Raw genomic sequence first — 23979 nt, 5'->3', positions numbered from 1 at the left:
CTGGGAGGGGCAGGGCACAGCTGGCATTGCCCGGGGATGTGGGGAGACCATCTTCTGTGCCACCAGCCCCGGAGGGAGGGCTGCGGATGGGGAGGGGGGGTCATCTCAATTTTTATAGCAGCAACAACAGTAAGCTTTGGCGAGTCTCTTCACGTTTCAAACTGGTTGGGGGGGGCTTCCGAGAGATCCACTATCTGATCCCTTTAAGGTAGGGGCCAATTTCAGACTTGTGGACTTCAACTCCCAGAATTCCCAGCTGCTTGGCGTAGTTATTTTGGTGCTAGACGGGCTGCGGGTGGAAAACACGCCAGGAGCGGGGAGGGAGAAAGGGAGACGCTGGCTGGGGAATTCTGGGAGTTGAAGTCCACAAGTCTTCAAATGGCCAAGCTTGGAGTTCCCTTCCTTAAAGGGACCGGATGGATGATCTCTCGGGGCCCCCCAATCAGTTTGAGCCGCAGAACAGCCATGAAGAGACCCCAGATCTTACAGTGCATTGCTGTTCTGAAAATTGAGACCCTCTCCACTCTGCAGCCCTCCCTCCCTCTGGAACTGGTCTGGGGAATTCTGGGAGTTGAAGTCCACAAGTCAAGTTGGAGACCCCTGCTTTAATGTGATACAGCCTTCTCAACCCCCACGGCCCCCCAGAAATTGCTCTCTGCCCCAAGGAAAAAAGCCTTTACCCCAACACTTCCAGCCCTAGGAACATAGAACAATGGCGGCTGCTGCCCCATCTGATCCATGGGGCAGGCCCGGGGATGATGACACGCAGCGATATAAGCAACCTTTCTTTTAGCAGAGAATAACCCGAAGCCAAGACTTCAACAGCTGAAGGCTCGGCTTCAGATTATTTTCTGCTAAAATTTCCATGCCAGTCCTACGGAGGGGCGAGGCCGCCACTGGATCCAGGGGTGGACGATCGTCCATGCCAATCCACTGGATCCCAGCCTCACCGCCGCCCCCTTCCCCCAATCCGCTTTAATTGATGCTTTTGAATGAAAGACACTTTAATTGGCCGGTTCCAGATTCCTACATTTATAATAAAGTTTATATAACGACAATTCTGCTGCCTGTTTTATGGACGAAGGGAGGCCCGATGAAGCACGGAAGCCGCACTCCAGATTTGGGGGAGGGGGGGAAGGAAAGAGGGGAGGCGCCCCACTTTTGTTCACAAAAGCAAACAAAACAAACACCCCAAACACACAATCTGGCGCCAACAACTGGTATTCCTTGGAAATGATCTATTTGCTAGAGGCGGTTGCCAAGGAGCGGACGCCCCGTTGACAGATCATCCTCCGTCCATCAATGCCACCTCGAATCCCAGAAGTTAATTCTGCAACTTTTTGGGGCATTTGTGGGTGGAAATTTGGACCATTCTCACTTCTACGGACAAACGTCGGGGCGCTGATGGAAAAGAAAGGCCGTATTTTTTTAAAAAATTGTGGGGCATGGACAGCTTTGACGTCCATCCTGATCAGGGGAGAGAAGCATGAGGGACAACCAAGCCCTCGGGAGTCCTCCAGAGATCCTCTAGTCTAAACTACGTGCCTGTTGAGGGGGAAGAGGGGGAGGGGCACCCCCAGATTGGCTATTCTAGGATTGGCAGTCTCACCTCCAATGGCCGGCGGGGCTGCTGAGAAGCCGGTCCTTGGGGTTTTGTGGGGGGGGGGGCAGAGAGGATCCCACCCAGTTGGGATTCAAGGGCTGAAAGGGGTTGGGGTTGGGGGGTGGCAGAGGAGGGGCTTTGCAGGAAAGAAAGAGGCCCTCCCCGCAGGCCTACATCTGGCACCGCTGGCAGAGGAGCCCAGCACACAGAGAAGAAATATTCTGAACAGTTGGGAAATGGGAAAGGGGCAAGGAAAATACTGGGACCCTCCCCCCATGGAGCATCTAGTTAGCTAGTCAGAGCCCAGCCTGCCTGGAGGGGTGGTTTTTGAGGAACCCCCAAGCAAGAAGGGAGCAAGATACTTCAGTAGGTAATTCAACAGGAAAAGCGCTCCCCTTCTCAATCTTCAGACCCCCACCCCCGCCCCATTTGAGAAAAGATGGGAAATCAGAGCAGCAAACTCAACCCCCCCCCCGGTCCCCATTTGGGGTCCCAAAGAGATTTCTGGCGAGAGGGCCACCAGAGCGAGGATGGAAGTGTGTGTGTGTGTCTTCCGAAGAGCCCTCCCTTTGCTTGGCCCAGTTTGGGGGTCTCCTTGTGAGGAGGGGCTTAGCAGGCTGGATAGATCTCACGAAGCATCACCAGATGTGTGTGTGTGTGTTTGTTGGTGACCGCTCCTAGCTGAGGGGCTCCCTCTGACAGCTGCCCAATGCCCCACTCCACAGGGAGACTCCAAAGCAACAGAGCCTCTGAGCCAAAGTACCCAAAGTATTTTTCCGCCCCTCGGGAATCCAGATCCCCAGATCTCTCTGTGTCCCACCCCCACACTCTGTGTCCTGCTCCCCCCACCCTTCCGCTTCCCCGGTACCTCCTGAGCCACCAAGCTGGAGATGCGGACGGCCCGACGCACACGCGAGTCCTTGTCTTCTGGCTGTATCGGCTGCCCGTCTCTACCCCGAGGCATCCCGGCCGGAGGGAAGGGGCTGGCTGCTCAGAGGGGGGGTTTGGAAAGTCCGCAGCCTGAGCCCCGCCGGGGCATTGCGGCCAGGATGGGGAAGGGGGGCTGGCCCAAACAGCAGCCAGAGGACTCCAGGCAGCTGCATCTGGCAGGACCCTGGCTTCTTCAGCGCGGCTGGCAGAGGGAACAGCTGCCAGCTCCTTCCCTCCCCCCTCCCTCTGCTCCGCCCTAGAAGGCACACCCCCCCTCCTGGCTCCTCTGGGCCCCTCCCCTGTCTCAAACCTTCCCACAGATCTCTTGACAGATGGGACAGACCGGGAGCAGCTGAGACGGGAGGGCTGGCTGCGGACAAGGGCTGAACCCCCCACCCTCATCCTTCTCCCCCCTAACCCCTGGGGAAAGCAGGGGTCACCAGCTCTGCATTTGGGGGGGGGTCGTCTTTTTCCCAGGCCCCTGCAATGCAGCCGCAGAGTCTCAGGCAAAGGGGAGACGGATGGGGGCGCCCGCCGAAGCCCAGGTCACCTTGAAACGAGCAACGCCGTTTCCTGCAGCGGTCTTGCCAGTCAGCCACAAATTATGGGGCTGTCTCCCACTTAAGCCCCTCCATTCGGGGGGGGGAGGTCCTTGTGATGCATCTTGACAGGAAGGACTGAAAGAAAAGCCCCCCCCCCTGTGGCTCCTTTGTTGCCCCCTCTGTGAGAAAGGTTCCAAGGTGGGCAATGCCCCCTCACGGCCTCCTTCTACGCTGCCCTCCACCACTCTCTGGGCACCCATCCCGCAGCCACCAAGACTTCGAAGCTGTGCCCTTTTGGCCCCAGAGGATCTGAGACGAGACCCCCCCCTTTTCAAAAAACAAAAATGCCACTTCCCAGGCTCCACAATCACTGGGGAAAAGACCCCCACCCCGAAATCAATTGCAGGAGGGCCATGGGAGTCTCTTCCTGGCACCTGCGTGAGGATGCGCGCGACCGACGCCATCTCAGCCGAAGCTCTGGCTTTGGGAACCTCAAGACGGTTCACCTGCACCCACCTCCCCAAACCACTCCCCCCTTCCCTTGAGACAGGTGGATTTATTTGGGAAACCTGTTGGCTGCCTCCCGCCCTCTCGCGCGTCTTAGGCAGAGCTGGACACTCGGGAGTAACCAGAGATGACCCAAAAGCTCCCCGGAGGAAGAAGGGGAGACAAGGCCAATCCTAAAATGAATCTCCTACCAGATCTCTCTCTCTCTCTCTTTCTCTCTTTCTCATTCTCTCTCTCTCCTCTCCTTTTTCTCTTTCATTTTCTCTTTCTTCCCTCCTCTCTTCCTCCCTTTTTCTCTCTCTCTCCCTCTCCTTCTTTCCCTCTCTCTTTCTCCCCCCCTCTCTCTCAGATACAGCTACAGCTTAACAGAGTTGACCTTGTAGGTCATCTAGTCCAACCCCCACCCAAGCAGACCCTCATCATTTTTGACAGATGGCAGTCCAGTCTTCAACTTTCAGCTTCTAGCTTTCAAGAAGCTTCTCTTTCTTCCTTTCTTCCTTTCTCTCTTTCTCCCTCTCCATCTTTCTCCCCCCCTCCCTCTCTCTCTTTCTCTTTCTCTCTCTCTCCCTCATTGTTTTTCTGTCTCTCAGAAAACCCACCCCGGTTCCTCTCTGCTGCCCCCACCCTGGCTGCCTGGACTTGTTTGTTGCCGTCTCAGCCACACGAGGGTTGGACTAGAAGGTCCCTTCCACGTCTGCTATTCTCTATTCTGTAAGGGTCTCCTGCTCGAACAGGGGGTTGGAATAGATGACCTCCAAGGCCCCTTTCGGCTCTACTCTGACCAATCCAAGCAGACACACCAAGAAAGTCCTCCCGAACAAGGACACATCTCCCCTCAGAAGAGACACCCTGGCAGCCGCCTTGCTCCCTTCTCAACAAGCGCCCGAGGCTCGCGTCTATCCGCCATGCGACCACCGAGATGCCAAGCACATCACCGCGAGAAGGACCCTCCGATTGTCTCTCCATCAGGTTTCCTGCACAGCCAGAGACGTGCGACCAGCTCTCACCTGGGTGACCTTCTCGGTAACGTTGTGTGTGCGGTCCTTCAGCTTGCTGGGGGCGATGATTTCCTTCTCACTGGAGGGCGAGGTCAGGAAGGCCTCGGCCTTGAAGTCCACAAAATTGAGGGTGATCTGAGGTATCTTGCTTATTGCCCGGTAACGCATGAGGTCCGAATCGGAGGTGGAGTTGAGCAGGTGGCTCCGCACGTTGTTCATGGCCCCTGCTGGGAAACCCCAAGCTATTAGTGAAAGAGTGGGGGCTTCAGTCTCCCTCCCGCACACGCAAGGACACCCCGAGCTTGGGCCTGCGTCCACTTCGTCAGTCTGGCTGCCCAAGGGCACCAAACCCGCCCATACAAAGTTGGACCTCCGACTCAGTCAACAACATCCCGCCCCCACCCTCATTTGGGGGGGACGTTCAGGAGATTTTCCCATTGACATCCCCAAATCTCTTTCTACCGAGATCGGGAGAGGTCCCCTTGTCTGCCCCACTGGAGTTGTGGGTGCTCCGACACGGGAGATTCTTAAGAACAGACGGGACCACCATTTGTCTGGAATGGTAAAGGGTTTCCTGCTGGAGCAGGGGGTTGGACTAGAAGACCTCCAAGGTCCCTTCTAACGCTATCAGCAGTGCCTCACCCACTCACCCACTTCTCGTCCGGCCCGGACGGCACATCTATTTGCACCCCTTGCACCCTGCCTCCCGGCGCCCATGCAGGGACCCACCTGTGCTGGCGTGCCGGCTGTGGGCCCAGCCTTTCTCCCCTTCGCCCTTCATGGCTTCAATGTCGTCCACCGAGGACGCCCGGCGCACGCTGTAGAAGCTCTCGCGCGAGCGGCTGCGGGTCAGGCTGCAGTTGGAGAAGGAGGCCTCCAGGTGGAGGAGGGTGGCCTTGTCTGTCCGGGGCGAGGAGTGTGTGACCGGGGGGTCCATACCACCATCCCCCCGGTGCTCCATCAAGGCACGCCGGTCCTCCGGCTCTGGCTCTTCCTCTTCCTCGCAGCCCAGGCAGGCATGGTCCAGGGAGGAGGTGACCTCATCCAGCGCCATGGACTCGCTGCTCGGCTTGGACAGGTCCACCACCACAGCTTCATCCGGATCGTCTTGCGGCAGGGACTGCTTACTCCCGGCCAGGGCGAGCAGCGCCGGCAGCTTCAGACGGAAAGATTTGCCGCGACCTGGAAGGCAGAATCAGGATGCAGATTTGAATGGTGTGGTTGAGATGGTTGGGCAAAGAGCCCAACTGCAGGTCAGACTAGAAGACCTCCGAGGCACCTTCCAACTCTGTTACAGGTTGACTTACAAACGGTTTGTTTTGCGACCGTTTGACATTACAACGGCACCGCTAAAAAGGACCGCTATTCCCTCCTACGATCCCGGTGGCTGCAGGATCAAAATTCAGACGCTTGGCAACAGACTTGTATTTATGACGGTCGCAGTGTCCCCAGGGTCACACAATCCCCTTTTGATGAGCAAAGTCAACGGGGAAGCCGGATTCACTTAACAACTGTGTGATTAACTTAAGGACTGCAGAGACTCACTTAACAGCTGTGGCGAGGAAGGTCGTGAATGGGGGCAAAACTCACTGAAGAAGCGTCTTGCTCAGCAATGGAAATTTGGGGCTGAATTGTCATCATAAGTCGAGGACTATAAGGGGATTAAGTCGTCTACAGAACAAACCAACACACACACATATATCTATAGTCCTTGACTTACAACCGATCATTTAGTGACAGTTGAAAGTTACGTCATTGAAAAAAATAACTTAGGACCATTTTTCACACTTACCACCGTTGCAAACACCCCCAACAGTCACATGACGCTTGGCAGCTGACGCGTCTTTATGACGGTCGCAATGTCCCGGGGTCACACCATTTTCCTTTGCTTGTGGTTATAAGTCGAGGACTATCAGTCTCGTGCCTCTTTTCTCTGCCCATTTGTCTCTTTTTGCCTTCCGGGCCTAGTCTAAGAAAAGACGCCTCCCCACAGGAGGAGCATAGGGGCAAGGGCCTCAAACTTGATTTCATTGAGGGTCGCATCCGGATTGTGTTTGACCGCAGGAGGGGGTGGGCGGGTGGGGGGGGGCAAGGGTGAGCATGGCCGGGGTGTCCGTGGGCAGCTCAACCTCACTCGCCGAGGCTCCAGTTTTGGCCACGATGGCCTCCTGCAGCCTCAGCCAGTGGAAACGGAGCTCGGGAGGCCTGCGCAGAGGCACCACGGGCCGATCCTTTGCCGCTTTGAGGATGGCCCCACGGGCCAGGTCTAAGCAGCCTGCGGGCCGGATCTGGCCGACGGACCTCGAGTTTGACTCCCCTGACATAGGGGGGGATACGGATGCTTTGGCCACCAGAGGTCAGCAGCCCTCCTTATGGCCTTATGGCCTGGCCCAGAGGGTGACGGAGGTTCATCCTGAGCTCTTTGGGGAAAGCAGGACCCACCAGTAAGAGGAAGCCTCTCCCCTCCCGGCACCTTCGCATAGTCCCCCCTTTTGTGCTCATACATACAAGAGAGCTGCTTTTATAGCCAAAATTGTGCAGTTGTCCCTGCGGAGAAGTGACGGGACAGGCTGTTCCTGCAGGAAGGAGACAGTCACCTCTGTCTCTGTCCTCCCACGCCGTTCTGCTTCTCCACCCTCCCCTCCGCCTCCTCCTCGGGCTCTTGGCCAAGCTGTCGGAAGCAACCTGACCCGAGGGGACCCCAGAGTCCCCGCCAGGACCAGTCCCGTCCCCCCGTCATCGTCGTCCAGACAGCCCAACAGCCGGCCACGGAAAGCCACCGTTCCTCTTCTGCTGCCCCCATCCCCGAATCACCATCTCCAAGGTGTTCCGCTCAATTTCCAGAGCTCGCCCGAGGACTCGGGGTAGGGGAGGAAGAGGGATGGAGCCCAGAAAGCCTTCCTGTGGTTGGGACAGCTGCCCGGGTTTGCATTAGCTCGCATTAGCTCGCATTTTTAAGATCTTGCCACACTGGACGTTGTGGTTGGTAAGGAGCATTTCCTCCAGACTTTGGGCCTTTGTAGCACTCTCCCCCCCTCCCCAAACCGGGCTGTCCTCCTCCCCTTCCCACTCTTGCCTGTCCTCTCCCCGGTGGGGTCATTCTAACTGATGAGAGTAGCTATAGGGCAGCTGACTCTCCCTCTCCTGGCTTTGCCATCCCCGCTTTCGGCAATTCCGAGGGCAAGGGGGGACACGGCAGAAGGGACGAGGGTTTTTTTTAGACTGGGATGGGGGGGGAGGGCAGCTCCAGAAAATCGACCAGATCCTGATTGCGTCTTGTACCCCCAGCTGAATTAGGATGGTATCAGTCTAAGCCAGCTGTCCCCAGCTTTTCTGGTGCATGGACCAGGTAGTGGCACTGGCATGAAGGGGGTGGGGGGGCAAGCGATGGTTACCTGTATTTTATTTGCCATTGCAGTCATTAAGTTAAAGACGGCTTTACTCTTCCTGGCAGCCCCAAAGTAACATGGCAACTAAAGAAGCATCATCGTCTCATTTTAAGACCAGCTGGACAAACGGATGGGTTTCCAAGGGCAACCTCCTGCCCGCCCGCCCGCCCCCTGCAGACCGAGCCCTTCCCTCTACCTGTGGGCAACCAGGCGGCCGGCGACACCCAGTGGTTGGTGTTCTTGGCTGAGCTGGTCAACAGGGCCCGATCCACCACCACCTCAAAGTTGAGAATGAACATGATGACGGCGCCATCCTCGTTCTTCACTGGTACCACGTCCACCAGGCACAGGAAGCAGCTGCCTGCCAAAAAAAACGGGGGTGGGGAGTGGGGAGGTCAGAAGAGATTATGGTGTCACTTTCGCTCCCCCTTCCCCAGGGCAGGGTAGAGGGTGAGGGGGCCCTAAGAGGCTCCTCCCTCTTCCCCCTCCCCCCACTGGTCCAGCCTGCTGCTGGCAAGGACACCTCCAGAGATCATCCAAAAGGGGCCCCCCTTGGGCAGCCCCAATGCTCTGGAGGTGCCACCTACGCCAACAGCCCTGGGCTCTTCCGGCTGGGTGTAGAAATTCCTCTGCAGATGGGCAGCTTAATGGATAGGAGAGGATAGGATAAAATACAGAATAGAATAAAATAGAGAATAGAATAGAATAATAGAGAATAGAATAGAATAAAATAGAGAATAGAATAGAATAATAGAATAGAATAATAAGAGAATAGAATAGAATAGAATAGAATAATAGAGAATAGAATAGAATAAAACAGAATAGAATAGAATAGAATAGAATAGAATAATAGAGAATAGAATAAAATAGAGAAAGAATAAAATAGAGAATAGAATAGAATAATAGAATAGAATAATAAGAGAATAGAATAGAATAGAATAGGAGAATAGAATAGAATAGAATAGAATAGAATAGAATAATAGAGAATAGAATAGAATAAAATAGAGAAAGAATAAAATAGAGAAAGAATAAAATAGAGAATAGAATAGAATAATAGAATAGAATAATAATAGAATAGAATAGAATAGAATAGAATAGAATAGAATAGAATAGAATAGAATAGAACAGAACAGAACAGAACAGAATAAACAGGAGGGGTAACCCATTATCCTGCACAGGTGGGGGGGAGGGGGCTCCCACACCTGAAGATGATCTCCATGGAGATTGGGGGAGTCTTGTCCCCCCTCCTCCCCGGACGGAAGCTGTGCCCGGTCGCTGGCATGAAGCTTCACCTGGCATCCTGAAGATTCTGGGGGGTGGGGGGCAATAGCCATCAACGAAGGGCCAGGTGGGGGCATTTGGAGGTACAGCAAAGGGCCCCACTCTTGGGGGGGCAGGCGCTGTGTGTTTAGGGAGCCTCCCTCCACCAATAAGCAGCAGGGTCAGCCGATCATCCCCAGACCCTAACCCTCAGCCCCACCTGGGCCAAGCCCACTTTCCCACTTCCAGGATCTGGCCCAAATTCCCCCAAAAGCTCACTATCGGGGGGGCGCAACAGAGCCCCCCAAACCCCAATGTTCAGAATGCCAGGAGGAACACCCCCCCACCAACCTTCACCCCACCCCCAAATTCAACCAAGCCTCCAGTCATCAAAGCCTCCTTCTCCCTTTCCAAACGTTAAGTTCCTAGTCCTCAGGAAGGTCGAGCCGCTGGCTGGCTGGCTGAAGACCTCTAGGGTTGGGTCAGCTTTGGGCCCTCCCTAGAGCTGTTCCCCTTTCCTCTTCCTCCCCTCCACCTACCAGGCAGCCCTCCCGCTATAAGTGGATCAGGACACCCCTGAGCACGCGCAGAGTTCATCTGAGCCAAGGCGACACCGCATTGGAGTTCAGCCCTGGCACGGCTGGTGTCTTGGTGCCGAGGGAGGGGGGTTTCTCTCTCTCCACCCCAAGGTGAGGCCAGGCACTGCCCACCGTAGCTGGAGATGGGCCGTTTTGCCCACCTGGCACAGAGAGACAGCTGCGGAATTCGGCAGGGGATTTTATGCCCAAATAAGCCCCTGGTCAGCTACCGCCACCGCCACCACCACACCATGGCAACCGGTAAAAGCAGAAGGGGGGTGGGGGCAGCCTGACCCCCAAGGGCTGGTTGAGCGGCGGAACTGAGCTTCGGCACCACCAGAGCCCCGGAGTGGAGGTGAAAACGTATGAAGATGCAGGCATGACCATAACAACCAGGGGGGACATGATAGCAGTGTTTCAATATTTGGGGGGCTGCCCCCAAGGAAGAGGGGGTCCACTTATATTCCAAAGCCCCAGAAGAAGGCAGGACAAGAAGCAACGGATGGAAACCAACCCAGGAGAGAAGCAACCTGGAATTAAGGAGGAATTTCCTAAAAGTGAGGACAATTAACCAGTGGAACTGCTTGCCACCAGACATTGTGACACTGGAGGTTTGAAGATGAGATTGGGCAGCAGTCTGTCTGAAATGATCCAGGGTCTCCTGGTTGAGCAGGGGGTTGGACTAGATGACCTCCGAGATCCCTTCCAACTCTGTCATTCTGCTCCCTCTCCCTAGGCTGGCCCCTGCCCCCCCCCGTCCAGAAACACCTGGCCTCTCAACCTGCGACCACAAGTGAGCCCCACACTTCCGCCGCTAAGTGAGACATTGGTGAATTGAGGTTTTTGCTACGTTTTACTACCGTTCCCACGAGGGTTGTTAAGCGAATCCCTGCCCTTGTGAACTGAGCAACACAAAAGCCGTTAAGGGAATCCAGCTTTCCTCGTTGACTTTGCTCATCCAAAGGTTACAAAGGGGGTTCAGGTGACCCTGAGATGCTACGACCGTCATAAATACGAGTCAGTTGTCGAGTGACTTCCACTCAGGGCATTCTCACCTAATGGAAGGCCTGGACTACAACTCCCATCATCCCTCCCACAGAGGAGAAGAGGAGTCACAATTTTTCTCCAGGTGTAATGCACCATCTGGGCACCAGGGGGCGCATGTGTCCCTCAGCTCTCAGGTTCCTTTGTGCCATTCCAAGAAGAAGAGGGAGCAGGCGGGCCACCGACATTAATTGAGACCTTCATTAAGTGAGCTTTGCCCCATCTGACAAGCTTTCCTGCCACTGTCATTAAGTGAATCCCTGCAGCGGATAAATGAGGCCCCACGGTTGTTAAGCGAATCCAGTTTCCCCCTCCTTGTCTTTCGCCGGTCAGACGTTTGCAAAAAGGGATCATGTGACCCGCCCGTCATAATTTGAGTCAATTGCCAAGCCTCTGACGAATGGGAAGGCTGTGACGGTCATAACTATGAAAAACGGTCATAAAGTCACTTCACAAATTTGAACGCTCGCAAAACTAACGGTCATAAGTCTGGATGGCTGGTACAATGGTCGTAAGTCTGGACTGACTGCCGGACTTCCTGGGTCACGTCCCACACTCCTGCTTGGAAGGGTTCTTTGGAGGTCATCCAGCCCACCCCTCTACGAGGCCAGAGTCCCTCCGAGTCAGTGGAGGAGAAACTAGATGGACAGATGTTGGTTTGTTATCAGGATTCAAAAGGAGGAGGACCAAGGACATAGAGGTGGCTCTTATAGTAGGTTGGACTAGATGACCTCCAAGGTCCCTTCCAACTCCCTCTCTCCCTCACACACACACACACACTAAGCCGGATGTTTGAGCCACCACATGGTTTGCAAAACTTTACAGCTAGTCCTTGACTGACGGCCCTTCGCTTAGCAACCGCTCAAAGTTATGTTGGCTCTAAAAAAAAAGGGACTTTTTTCACACTTACGACCACTGTGATCATGGGATCCAAATTCAGACACTTGCCAAGGGGCTTGTATTTATTTATTTTATTTTTATTTTATTGCAATTTATATGCCGCTCTTCTCCCGAAGGACTCAGGGTGGCTTACAAGATAAAAATTCAACAATATGAATTAAATATCCAATTAAATATCCAAATAAATTAAAATCCAATTAAAATTAATTTATGACGGGCACAGGATTCCACGATCCCCCTTTGTGACCGTCTTGTCGAGCAGTCGATGGGGGAAGCCGGATTCACTTACCAACCAGATGACTCACTTATCAAATGCACAGATTTGCTTAACGACGGAGGCAAGAGAGGTCATTCAATGGGGCATAACACTTCACCAATGTCTCACTTAGCAACGGAATTTGGGGGCTCCTGCACCATGGGATAGTCCTTGATTTACGACCACAATGGAACCCACAATGTCTGTCGCTAAATGAGTCATTTGTGAAATGAGTTTTGCCTCATTTTATGACCTTCCTTGTCCTGGTCATTAAGTGAACCCGGCTTCCCCGTGGACTTTGCCCATCCGACGGTTGCCAAAGGGGATCCTGTGAGCCACGGGATGCTTCTGCGACCCTCATAAATACAATTCCATTGCTGAGTGTCCTGATCCCACAACCAAAGGTCATAAGTGTGAAACAACGTCTCTAAGTCCAGGTTTTTTTCAGCTCGGTTCTAACTTTGGTCACTAAACAAAACCTTCTAAGGTATTCCTTTCCTTCTAGGTTGATCGGGGGGGGGCACCTGCCGCACTGCCTCGTACCCCCTCCCCAATCGGTAGGCAAGATAGACCCTCCGCCCCCTCCCTCATTCATCGTGGAGCCCCCTCCCTACTGCTTCTGCCCCCAAAAAGGATCCCTTTCCCTTTCAATTGGGGGGGAGGTGCCTGGAAGGAGCTCCTCCCACAGAAGCTCACGACCACCCCTCCCCAAAACAAGGCAGGCTGTGTTACCCCCAAATCTGCAAAAGGGGAGGGGACATTTCTGCCGAGGCTTGTTGGCATCTCCGGGACCCCTCCCAAGAGAGCTCCATGCCAGTCTGGCAGGAGAAGGCCCCAATTGGGGCAGGGTCGGCATACCCACTCCCCTCCTCAAAAAAGCCCCCCTACCAATGCTCAGCTCAAGGGAGACTGATGGGGTGCGGTCTTATCTGAAAACCCACTCCGATTTTTACGGGGGATCGTGCGGGAGGGAAAGCTCTATGCTACTCCTCTCCTTTCACACCTGAGACCTTTGTGTGTGGGGGGGGGGCTGCTTTGTGCTACTGCAAACAGCGGGCAGGGGGCTTCGCTATTGTTCTCTCTCTCTCTCACTCACTTCTCTTGCATGCATCCAGCCCCCTCCCCTCCCTGCCCAGCCCCTCCCCCCAATTCTTCCCCATGGGGGGAGGAGTATCTCTAACAAGTTAATGGGCCGTGCTGCCTGCGTCTCCACCCCGCCCCCCCAGGAAATCAGCGAGAAGTTTTCCCTTAGAGCAGGGATGGCTTAACCTTTTTGCTGTCGCGTGCCAAAAGTGGGGGAGAGCGTGCGCGTGCCCACACCCAAAATTCAATCTGCCCCACCCCCCTGCACATGCATGTGCAACCCCCCGCGCTCCCCCACTTTTGGCACGCGATGGCACGGTGGAACCGGTAGGCCCATTTTTTGCCCTCCCCAGGCTCCAGAGGCCTTCCCCACTGTCCCGGAGGCCCTCCAGAGGCCAGAAACAGCCCGTTTCCCTACACCCGGTGGGCCCGGAAGGCCGGAAACTCAGGTGGCCGGCACGTGCATGCGTGCTGGAGCTAAGCTAGGGCAACGCTCACGTCCCCACGGATATGGCTCTGCATGCCACATGTGGCACGCGTGCCATAGGTTCGCCATCACGGCCTTAGAGGAAGGGAGGGGGGCTGAGCTGTGCCCCCCTCCCTTCCCACTCCCTTGGCTGCTCCCCAAAGCACAGCCCACCCCCAAGAAAATGGGGACTGGATTTTCCCCTTGTAGAAGTGGTCCTCGACTTACGACCGTTCGTTGAATGACCGTCTGTGCTGACAAAGGCCCTTGGACCGCTTTTTGCCCTTAACGGCCATTGCATGTCGCCGGGGTCCCATGCAGAACATTCAGATGCTTGGACTCATATTTATGACGGCCGCAGCGTTCCCCACAGGGTCAGGTGGACCCCTTGGTCAAGCAAAGTTGAAGGGGAAGTCCGATTCGCTTAATGACCGCTCGACTCGCTGGACGATGGCAGGGATTTACTTAACAACCAAGGCAAAAAAATAAAACAGGTTGTAAAATGGAACTCTATTCCTTTCACAACCGTCCGGCTCAAGCCACAGAAATGCTGGCCTCAAATTGTGGTCATAACTGGAGGACTACCTGTCAACTTATGATGGTTCACTTAGCGACCGCTCCAAGTTACAAGGTACTGAAAAAAGGGGCTTGGGACTATGTTCTGCAGGTACGACCGTTGCAGCTTCCCCACGGTCACGTGATCAAAACTCAGGCGCTTGGCAACTGACTCACATTTATGACGGTCGCAGTGTCCTGGGGTCATGTGATCCCCTTTTGTGACCGTCTGACAAGCAAAAGTCCATGGGAGAAGCCAGATTGACTTTGCAACCAGCCGACTAACTTAAGCCACTGCAGGGATTCACTTAGAGACCGGGGGCAAGAAAGGATGTAAAACAGGGCAAATTTCACAAAGGTCTCACTTAACGATGGAAATGTGGGGCTCCATTGTGGTCGCTGGCACGCAGCCCCTCAACTCTGGGAGATCAGCACACATCACTTTTCCAGGCAGAAAAGAGGAAGGAAACCAAATGCCCCCCCCCCACCCCAGGCACACTGGACCCCTGGTGGGGGCAGTTATGGGGCAAAAAATGGCCGTGCCTCAGTTACCCTTTGCAGCAGCTGCGAACCCCTCCCCTTTCAGACAACAGGGCCCGTCTGCTGTCCGTCACGTGTTGCACATGGCAACCGTGTTATCTGGGGGGGGGAGGTGAGGAGGGTGAGCGTGAGGGAGGGGCAAGGATTCCCCTAAAAGGGGAAGTGGGGGCGTTGCTCCTGCCGCGGCCGGCTTTGTTTACCGGCTGGCTGGAAGTTGCTGACGTGGGGAGAAAGGCCACCTGGCACCCGGGATGGGGAGGAGAGGCAGGAGGGACTACAGCGTCTGGCCTCTGCCCCCAAAGTGGCAAGGAGAGGCAGCCCTGCCTGCATGCTGGGGAGGGGGGCTGGGGAAGGGGTTTGCCCCGCCTGCCCTGCCCTCCAAAATGGCCGATCCACTGTTAGGAGGAAAACACACACACACACACACACACACATAACAGAGAGCGACAAAGGGGTCCACTCAAGCCCCACCGAGACTCCTCCACTCGGCCGGCTGACCCCCACCCCTTGAAAGACCCCTGCCCAGCACATCCTGTGGGTAGGGAGGCTGGCTGTGGCTCCACCCTGAGTCCTTTCTCCAGTTAGGATCCTTCCCCAGCAGATCTCTGGATCTCCAAAGGGATCAACCCACCAGAATCCTGCCCACCCCAGAGCCTTCCCAGCAGAGAGGATGGGGCCCTGCAGGGTGGCATGCATGGAGGCCGAAGACACCCCCCCCCCTCCACCTTGGGAGCTGGCTGGCCCTGCTGCAACTCCCAGCACCCCCCAAGCCGGTCCCAGACTAGATCCCACCCAGCGGGTCCCCCAACCTTTCTGGCTTTGTAGTCCGGCGGGAGGGAGGAGAGGGGGGATGGTTCCATGCGAGTGGCGGTCGAACGCGCGTGAGTCGCTTGCCGCTTGGACAAATAGAGCTGCGCTGGTGCTCGACCACCACTTCCACAGCCAGGCTCCGAACGGACCACCGCCTGGGGTTGTGGACCCCTTATCTAGAGCCAAAGAAGAGAAGCACGGAAGCTCCAACAGGAGGGACATGGCCAACCCCCCCTCAAAATACCGTCAGAAGGCTGCCACTGTCATATGGGGGGGGGGGGGAGTTGGGCCAGGACCACCCTCCAGTTCTGTCTGCTGCGGTTGAATGGGTGGGAAGTATAAGGGACCCATCTTTCCATCGGACATTAGTCCTCGGCGGACACAGAGAGAGTCCCGTTCAAGGTCATATCTGGGCCTCTTAATTTGGGGGGGGGTCTTTTCATACATGCAGACCCCCTTTTTCAGGCTGAAACGGAAGGGTGAGACCCGCACGCTGCAAACACCACTAGGCAGGTCCCCCACCCGTAGTGGGTGTTAAAGGGCCCGCCGTGGCTGCCGGTATTGGATGTTCTGGCCAGAGGTGGGTTCTAAATTTTTTTACTACCGGTTCTGTGGGCGTGGCTTATTTTGTGGGTGTGGCTTCGAGGTCATGTGACTAGGTGGGCGTGACTAGCTGGTCAGTCGTTTCTGGAAGGTCCTCGCACTTACGACCAGTCCTCGCACTTACGACCCGACTCATTTGTTTGCTTTTAACACTGATCAGCTGTAGGGCGGCCCTTTGAAGCCCCGCGGCGAGAGTTTAAACAGTTTTTTTTCCCTCTAGTCATCAGCTGGGACTCGGGAGGCAGCAATAGATTGGGGGTGGGGCCAAATAAAAGGTAAGAATAACGTGGGGGGTGGTGGGAGGGCAGGGGGGGGAGAACCGGTTCGGTGACGTTGTATCGTCACCACTACCGGCTCAGCCGAACTGGACCGAACCGGGAGGAACCCAACTAAATTTTGGGGTATCCCCCATGGGAACCAGGTGAGACCGCCACAAGGGTAACTCCGCTGCATCTCTCTTTTCAACGGTCTTCGTTATGATTTTCTGCGTGCTGATTGAAATGAAATTATGGATTAAACTCCCGGCTGACCCACATAGGTGAGGGAGGAGGGAGGGGGCTGAAAAGGAGGCGGCCTCTAAAAGGGGGAGTCTTCTTAGGCCTTGGTCGAGTTTTCCAGAAAGAAAGTGCGAGCCCCCCCCCCAAAGTTCACCCTGAAGAGCTCGGAGGTCTCCCCACAGATGGTCATTTGTGGGTCAGGATAACACCCATTTCTGTCCTCAGTTTTGCTTAACATGGGGATGATTTGAGATGAGGGATATGGGTTCAAATCCTTTCTTTGCCCACATCCTCCAACCCAGAAGAGGTTGGGGGGACCCTACAGCTTCACCCTCAATTCAGGGTGTGTTATTCTGTGGGGTTAGGATGACACCCCCCGCCCAGCCCAGACAGACCCGAACCGAAAGGGTCCGGAAGAGCAGGGGGAGACTGGCAGGCAGAGATGGCAGGATGTCTGCTGGTCCGAAGAGAGTACATGTAATCCTCGATTTACAACAGCTCATTTAGTGACCGTTTGACGTTAACAGGGCACTGCGCAAAGGACAATTGTTCACACTTAAGACAGTCACACATCCCCACGGTCAGGTGATTTACCATTCGGATGCTTGACAACCGACTCACATTTATAACGTAGCATCCCGGGGATCACGTGATCCCCTTTTGCAACGTTCGGACAAACAAATCCAATTCTATCTTACTAGCATAAAGAGCCGCAGCCATTCCCTGAACAACTGTGGCACGGAAGGTGGCAAAACAGGCCAAAGCTCACTTAAAAACCGCCTTGCTTAGTGACAGAAATTTGGGGCCCAATGGTGGTTGTAAATTAGAAGTCAGAAGACTCCAAGGCCAAGAACCAAGTCCCCTCCCTCCCTAAGGAGGAACCAGCCTACCGATGGCAAATGTTTATGGGATGGGGAGGACAAGAGAGGGGGATCTGGCCACAGGACCATGGCCAGAGAAAATGGGGAGGGAATGGGGGGAGGGACAGTTCCCCCCCCCCCCCATGCTGAAGAGGAGCAGAGCACAAACAAGGCAAGGGAGGAGCAAACCCGGGACGGACGCACAAAGCAACTCAGCCGCAGAGGGCAGCCGGGCGAGTGGGGCGGCGAGAGGCTGCGGGGCTCCTTGCCAACACAAGCTGGATGAAACACAACAGCTCATCTTCAAGGCCGGCCAGGCCAGAGCAGCCTGCAAACACACCCAGCGACGATGGGGAGAGCGGAGAGCAACACCCCCCTCTGCTGCCGTTGCTCTCTGAAAGGCTTTCTCCCCAGGGGGAGTGGGGGGGGCAGGTCAGGAGGCAGCCCCCTCCCCCTGCAGCCCTCTCGAAGGCCCCGGCCCACATGTCTGATTGCTTATCTTGGTCCCAGTGGGATACCAGGCTGAAATTCCATCCCTCCGTTGGAAGAAGCCCTCTCCCCCAGCCCTCCACCATCCACCCCCGGGCAGCAGCAGGCAACAGCTGGAATCCCGTGGAGAACAGCTTAGAAAAGGAATGGAAGCTCATCGCCAACTTCTGTGGAACAAGAGGCCACCCTGAATTTCTCCAGGCAGACTCCTGCTTCATCTCTAGAGAATTACAGGGCTGGAAGGGCCCTTGGAGGTCTTCTAGTCCAAACCCCTGCTCAAGCAGGAGACTCTTACAGAATCACAGAGTAGGACGGGACCTTGGAGGTCATCTAGCTGCCAAATTGAATGCATGTCCTTGTTTATTGCAATGTGAGGCTCCCAACCAGGCTGCATAAACTGGATTGTAAATTAAGTTGTGAGCACAAGTGCCAGCCTGCTTCTCACATGACACAGTTCTGAATAGGCCACAGCCTGATAGTGGGCTGTGGCCCCCCGATCTCCTGGGCCCCTGGCGTGGATTGCCCTTGTGACTATGTAGGGCAGACAGGGAGGAAGTGAAGCACCGGACTGCAAGAACACAAGTTAGTGGTCAGACGAAGAGACCCGACCTCCCTGGTAGCTACGCACAACATCCACCATTTAAACACCACACACAGAACTGTCAGCCCCTTCTCATTTGGCCAGTGGGAATTCAGATTTTCCTGGGAAAAGAGCTGGGGGCCTGAAGAGGAGCTGGTATCCTACCTAATGCCAGATGGACACTGAAGGGGGGTTAGCAGCACTCTAATGCAGAGTTCCCCAAACTTTCTGGATTAGCTGCCCAGAGAGGTAGGACGGCAGAGAGAGGGGATTATTTTTGTGGGAGGGCAAGCACATGTGTACATGCATGTGCATGCGTGAATGCCTGCAACGTTTGCAGAGACGCGAGTGTGAGTGGGGCGTGAGTGGTTGTGACGAGGCTCGCATGAGTGGGGCCGTGCGATGACCAGCCACTTGTGCAGCTCGGTAGTGGGCTGCGGCTCACAGGTTGCAGACCCCTCCCCTCAAGCCATCTCTGGGAAATAGAAGCCGGAGGTGGAAGACTGGAGGCAGCCGTGGGGCACTCTGAAGACCCCAGGAGGGCCAGCCTGCCAGCGGACAACTGCATACCAGTGCAGGGGACATACTGGGGGGGAGGGGAATCAGAAGGTGGGGAGGATTAAAGGTTTCCTGATCCAAGTTAGTCCCAATAGCAACAGGGACCTTGGGTGCGATCCCAAAACAAGCGGAGCACTGCTTGGAACACTGTCGGCATTGACAAATTCACCATCAGTCAATTGCAACAGGCAGCCCAGAACGGCTGAAATCCCGCGACGGTATTTTTAACACCGTCAAACCACCACATTTCCCTCCATAGGGAGACAAACTGGACTCGATAGCTTGAGAAAAATGTCCAATCCAGTCTGAACATCTGGCTGGAACATCTGTACAAACCATAACCATCACCGGCCTTGACCAAATCCCCATTAGTCAATTGCAAAAAGGCTGCTTTATTGGGAACAGCTGACATCTTGCAACAATCCCTTTAATACCATTGAAGAGGAACATCTGCCTATCCCTGGTCTCTGGGAAGGACCACAGAAGTGGACAAAAAGGCCAAATCCAGCCTGAACATCTGGCTGACCACACAACAAACCGCCATGGAGAAAATGCTAATCTTTGCTACAATTATTGCAATTTCCATAGAATAACCATCCTCGCTTGTTTTCCAAGAATTTATTTATTTATTTATTTATTTCATGTATTTATATGCCGCCCTTCTCCAGAAGGACTCAGGGCGGCGAACACAAGTTAAAAACATGTACAACAAAATCCCATTTTAAGCCAAATTAACTAAATTAACTTAACTTAATTAATTAACTAATTAGTTAATTAAATTAACACAAAACAGGGCCTCTGGGCGGTTTTCTGCAGATGCAATGAGGGCGGCGAAGTAATCTCGCTTCGCCACTTCCATCGCCACTAGATAAGACCTAATATGGGTTCTTAGCTGTTTTCGATCAGATTCAGACCGGGAGGACCTCCAACTCTCCTCTAGGCGTCTTTTCCGACGTTTCATTTTCCAGAGCTCCATGGAAAACCAAGGAGCGACCCGGGATCTGCGTCGGGTCAGAGGCTGCAAAGGTGCAATTTGGTCCAAGGCATCGGCAGCCGCCCATTCCTAGGATGCCACCAGAGCCTCAGCCGAATCGCAGGATTGAGAGGTGGGGAATGTCCCAAGCTCCGTCAAGAACCACTCTGGGTCCATCAGGCGCCTGGGGCGGAACCATTTTATGGGTCCCGCCTCCCAGCGGCAAGGATTGGCAGATTGAAAGTCCAGTCTAAGGAGGGAATGGTCAGTCCATGACAGGGGAGTGATGGAAAGCTCCCCCTTACCATGACCATTTATCCACTGCCCAGAGAGAAAAACCAGGTCGAGTGTGTGTCCTCCCCTATGAGTTGGGCCCTGAATTACCTGAGTCAGGTCCATGGCTGCCATGGAGGCCATGAACTCCCAGACTGTCTCAGACGACTCGCCAATCGAAGGCAGATTAAAATCTCCCACAACCAAAAGGTCTGGGAGTTCAAGTGCCACTTCAGTCAAGACATCGGGCAGTGCGGGCAGGGCTGTGGCAACGTAGCTAGGAGAGAGGTATGTGACCAACAAGGCCGACTGAACTCCAGGGTCCCACTTCAATAGAAGAGACTCACACCCGCCTATCTGAGGGACAGTGACCTCCCTAGGACTCAAGACTTTCTCTAACAACCACCGCCACCCCCCCGCCCCTTCCCTGGTGTCGCGGCTGACTTAGGTTGACTTCCAGGAGCATATTCATTCGCTTTATGCTCTCGCCTCTTGCAGGCAGCTAGGCGGTGTGAAATTTGATAAAAGATCATCAAGGCGGGATATAAATAAATTAACAGCTGGTCTAAGATCCCCTTGAAAGCCACGGAAAAAATAATCCAGGTTTCATTTTATCTTATTTTCGATGCAAGAAATAAACCGGCATATTCAACATCCGGCATACGCTTCTCCGAATTCCACCCCCCCGGAGTTAAGTCCATTTAAAAAAAAACACAAAACGTTAGTATTGACAATGTATATTCCAACAAATCATACCCCCATAATGCTTGATACATGCCAAGGTTGGACACCTCTGGTAAAGGCTCTCCCGCTCAAGCAAGGGGTTGGACTAGAAGACCTCCAAGGTCCCTTCTGTTTTTCCATGATTCTGTAAGGATCTGCTGCTTGAGCAGGGAGGCTGGACTAGAAGACCTCCAAGGTACCTTCTGTGATTCTGTGCTCATGAAAATTGGCACTCAGAACACCCGTTTGGAGAAACGCAATCAATTCTGAGCCTCTAAGCTAGGAAAAGAAAAGCAAGAGTATAAATTTATGAATGGAAAATTGGGAAACACATGGAACATGCCTGTTTGTGCAACCGAAGACGGATATCCCCAGAACTGCATCGCAGGATAGCTGACACTGGGAGGTCTCCCCCTAATTCCTGCAGGAGGAGGGAGGGGGGCACTGAGCATGTGTGCTCTGGTCCAGGGAGAGTTTTATGACAAGTTTTAAAGATCTCGACAGACTCGAACCCGAGTGACATTTAACAGGGAGAAAAGCCAGGTTTTACACCGAGGCGGGAAAAAGGATCCCGGATCTGCGCACTTTCCGCCATGCTCTTAAGACCCTCCTATTCCAGCAAGCCGGACTGGCCTAATTTTCTCCCCTTTCTTTAATTTTTTAAACTGAAATTTTAATTTGTTTTAAATTATTGGGATTTTTAATTGTCTTGGGCTAAATTATTTAATTTGGTTTTAAATTGTTTCTAACTTTTGTATTTATGTATTTTATTCTGTGCCTGTTCACCGCCCTGAGTCCTTTGGGAGTAGGGCGGTATATAAATTTAATAAAACAAACAAAATAAACAAACAAAGAAAACCCTAGGTTCGGGTACTGAGCAGGTGAAACCCAGCTCAGAAACAGGAACTGGGAGATGGACTTCGGAGTCCTAGCCAACAATCGGGGGTGGGGGGGTCACTTACTTTCCATCCACGCACGCGCACCTCCTTCTGTGCAGGCGCTTTGCTCACTCATGCGCCTCCCACGCATGTGTCCGGCCTCAAAGACCTGCCTAAATAGGAGGGCATAGAGCCCGGGTGAGCCCACCCGCAATTTCCACTAGCGGTTTGGGGGAACCGGTCCAAACCGGCTGAATACTACCTCTGCCGACAACCCTTTAAACCTGAGCTATATCTCTGCAGCGGCAGCCGAAAATGCTAACCCCCAATCCTGGGTTGTCTCAACAGAGGCACAGAATCACAATCAAGAGAAAAGGTTCGTACCGCTTTGTAAAGCCTTAGTCAGGCCACTCCTGGAAAACTGCAACTAATTTTGGTCACCAGATTACAAACAAGTTGTTGAGACTTTGGAAAAAGTGCAGAGAAGAGCATCTAAGAGGATTAAAGGCCCGGAGAATAAAACATACGGAGAATGCCTGCAGGATTTGGGTCTGGTGAGTCTGGAGAAAAGAAGGAGTGGGGTGGGGGTGGGGGGACAGGATGACAGGCTGCCCCAAAGAACTGGGGGTCGACTTATTCTCCAAAGCACCAGAAAACAGGACAAGAAACAACAGATGGAAACTAATGCAGGAGAAAAGCAACCTGGAATTAAGGAGAAACTTCCTAACAGTGAGGACAATTAACCAGTGGAACTGCTTGCCACTGCTTGCCACCAGAGGTCGTGGGTGCTCCATCACTGATTGACTGCTTGAGCAGGGGGTTGGGCTAGATGACCACCCAAGTCCCATTCCCATTGAGGCTGGAAGGGGAATCCCTCCAAGCAAGGCCTGGCTTGGGAAAGTGAAACAAACTAGGGAGCCATTTTAATCCACCCGATTGCAAAGGGCGAAGGTTAATTGCAAACACAGGGACAAGAGCAAACAAACACTACACAACCCGGTGTGTGGCCTCCTTCGGCAACAACTCCTCCTTTGAGTTATGCGTCCCCCACGTGCACATCAGCTGTTGTGTCGACTAGACGATGACCCGTTTCCCCTGCCCTCCTCCACCGGGACCGAAGAATTTGAAATATTTTCCTTCGGCTGCGGCAAACTTTGCACGCAACTCTGAGTGGGTGTCCCTCCTGGCGCTGAGTTGCGTGCTGAATGACAACCATTTCCCCCAAATAAGTATTGGGCTCCATCAGGATCAAGCCCATTGAACCTGGAATTCTTTTGAGCGAGGGGTTGGACTAGATGACCTCCGAGGACCCTTCCAAAGCTGTCCTTCTATGGTTCTATAAGGGTCTCCTGCTCAAGCAGGGGGCTGGACTGAATGACCCCAAGGTCTCTTCCATCTGTGTCATTCTGTAAAGATCCCTGCCTGAGCAGAGGGTTGGACTGGATGACTTACAAGGTCCAACTCGGTCATTCTGTGTTTCTATGTTCCTCTTGCTCAAGCAGAGGGTTGGACTGGATGACCTCCAAGGTCCCTTCCAAATCTGTCATTCTATGATTCTGTATTCTGCACAATGAAGCCCCAAATATCTTGCAAAAGCAAGCCATTTGTTAAGTGAATCTTGCCCTGTTTTACAACCTTTCTTGCCCCTGTCGTTAAGTGAATCCTACAAGCAGATCCCTTAATAACATGGTTGTTAAGTGAACCGGCTCTTCCCCACTGCTTGTTGGATGGCCGCAAGCAAAGGTCACATAGTAAGGACGAATCAGTCGCTGAGCCTCTGGATGCGGATTTCCCCCCCCCCCCATCGCAATTCTGCAAACCGGTCCTAAGTCCACCACTTCCAACCGTCACTAAACGAACCATCATAAAACCGAGGACCGTGTCAGAAGCTGAACCCTCCGAAAAGATAAACACAGCTGCTGAATTTCTCCGGACACGAAAACACACACGCACACGCACGAACCACAACACTACTGCAACGCTCTCTACATGGGGCTCCCCTTGAGGAGCACCCGGAGGCTCCAGCTGGTCCAGAACGCAGCAGCACGGGTAGTGACGGGAGCAGCACGGCGCTCCCATGTAAC

The 23979-nt window shown here is 54.0% G+C and overlaps 1 protein-coding gene across 2 annotated transcripts in view; it reads right to left on the bottom strand.

Moving 5' to 3' along the window:
* KCNH2 (potassium voltage-gated channel subfamily H member 2) overlaps positions 1-23979 on the bottom strand; it is a 43029-nt gene that overhangs the window by 14666 nt on the left and 4384 nt on the right. The window contains exons 3-5 of one of the 2 annotated variants that reach the window (XM_034423497.3): positions 8166-8330; positions 5310-5762; positions 4590-4804 (exon numbers count right to left, since the gene is read on the bottom strand). In XM_034423497.3, the coding sequence (XP_034279388.2) occupies positions 4590-4804; positions 5310-5762; positions 8166-8330 (833 nt within the window). Of the gene's footprint in view, positions 1-4589; positions 4808-5309; positions 5763-8165; positions 8331-23979 lie in introns of both variants that reach the window. The other variant, XM_034423496.3, reaches the window with a different exon arrangement.

Source organism: Pantherophis guttatus, chromosome 4, assembly GCF_059756535.1.
Source record: "Pantherophis guttatus breed Tessera chromosome 4, ASM5975653v1, whole genome shotgun sequence".
Taxonomy (NCBI): Eukaryota; Metazoa; Chordata; class Lepidosauria; order Squamata; family Colubridae; genus Pantherophis; species Pantherophis guttatus.
This window is presented reverse-complemented; position numbering and strand designations above follow the sequence as displayed.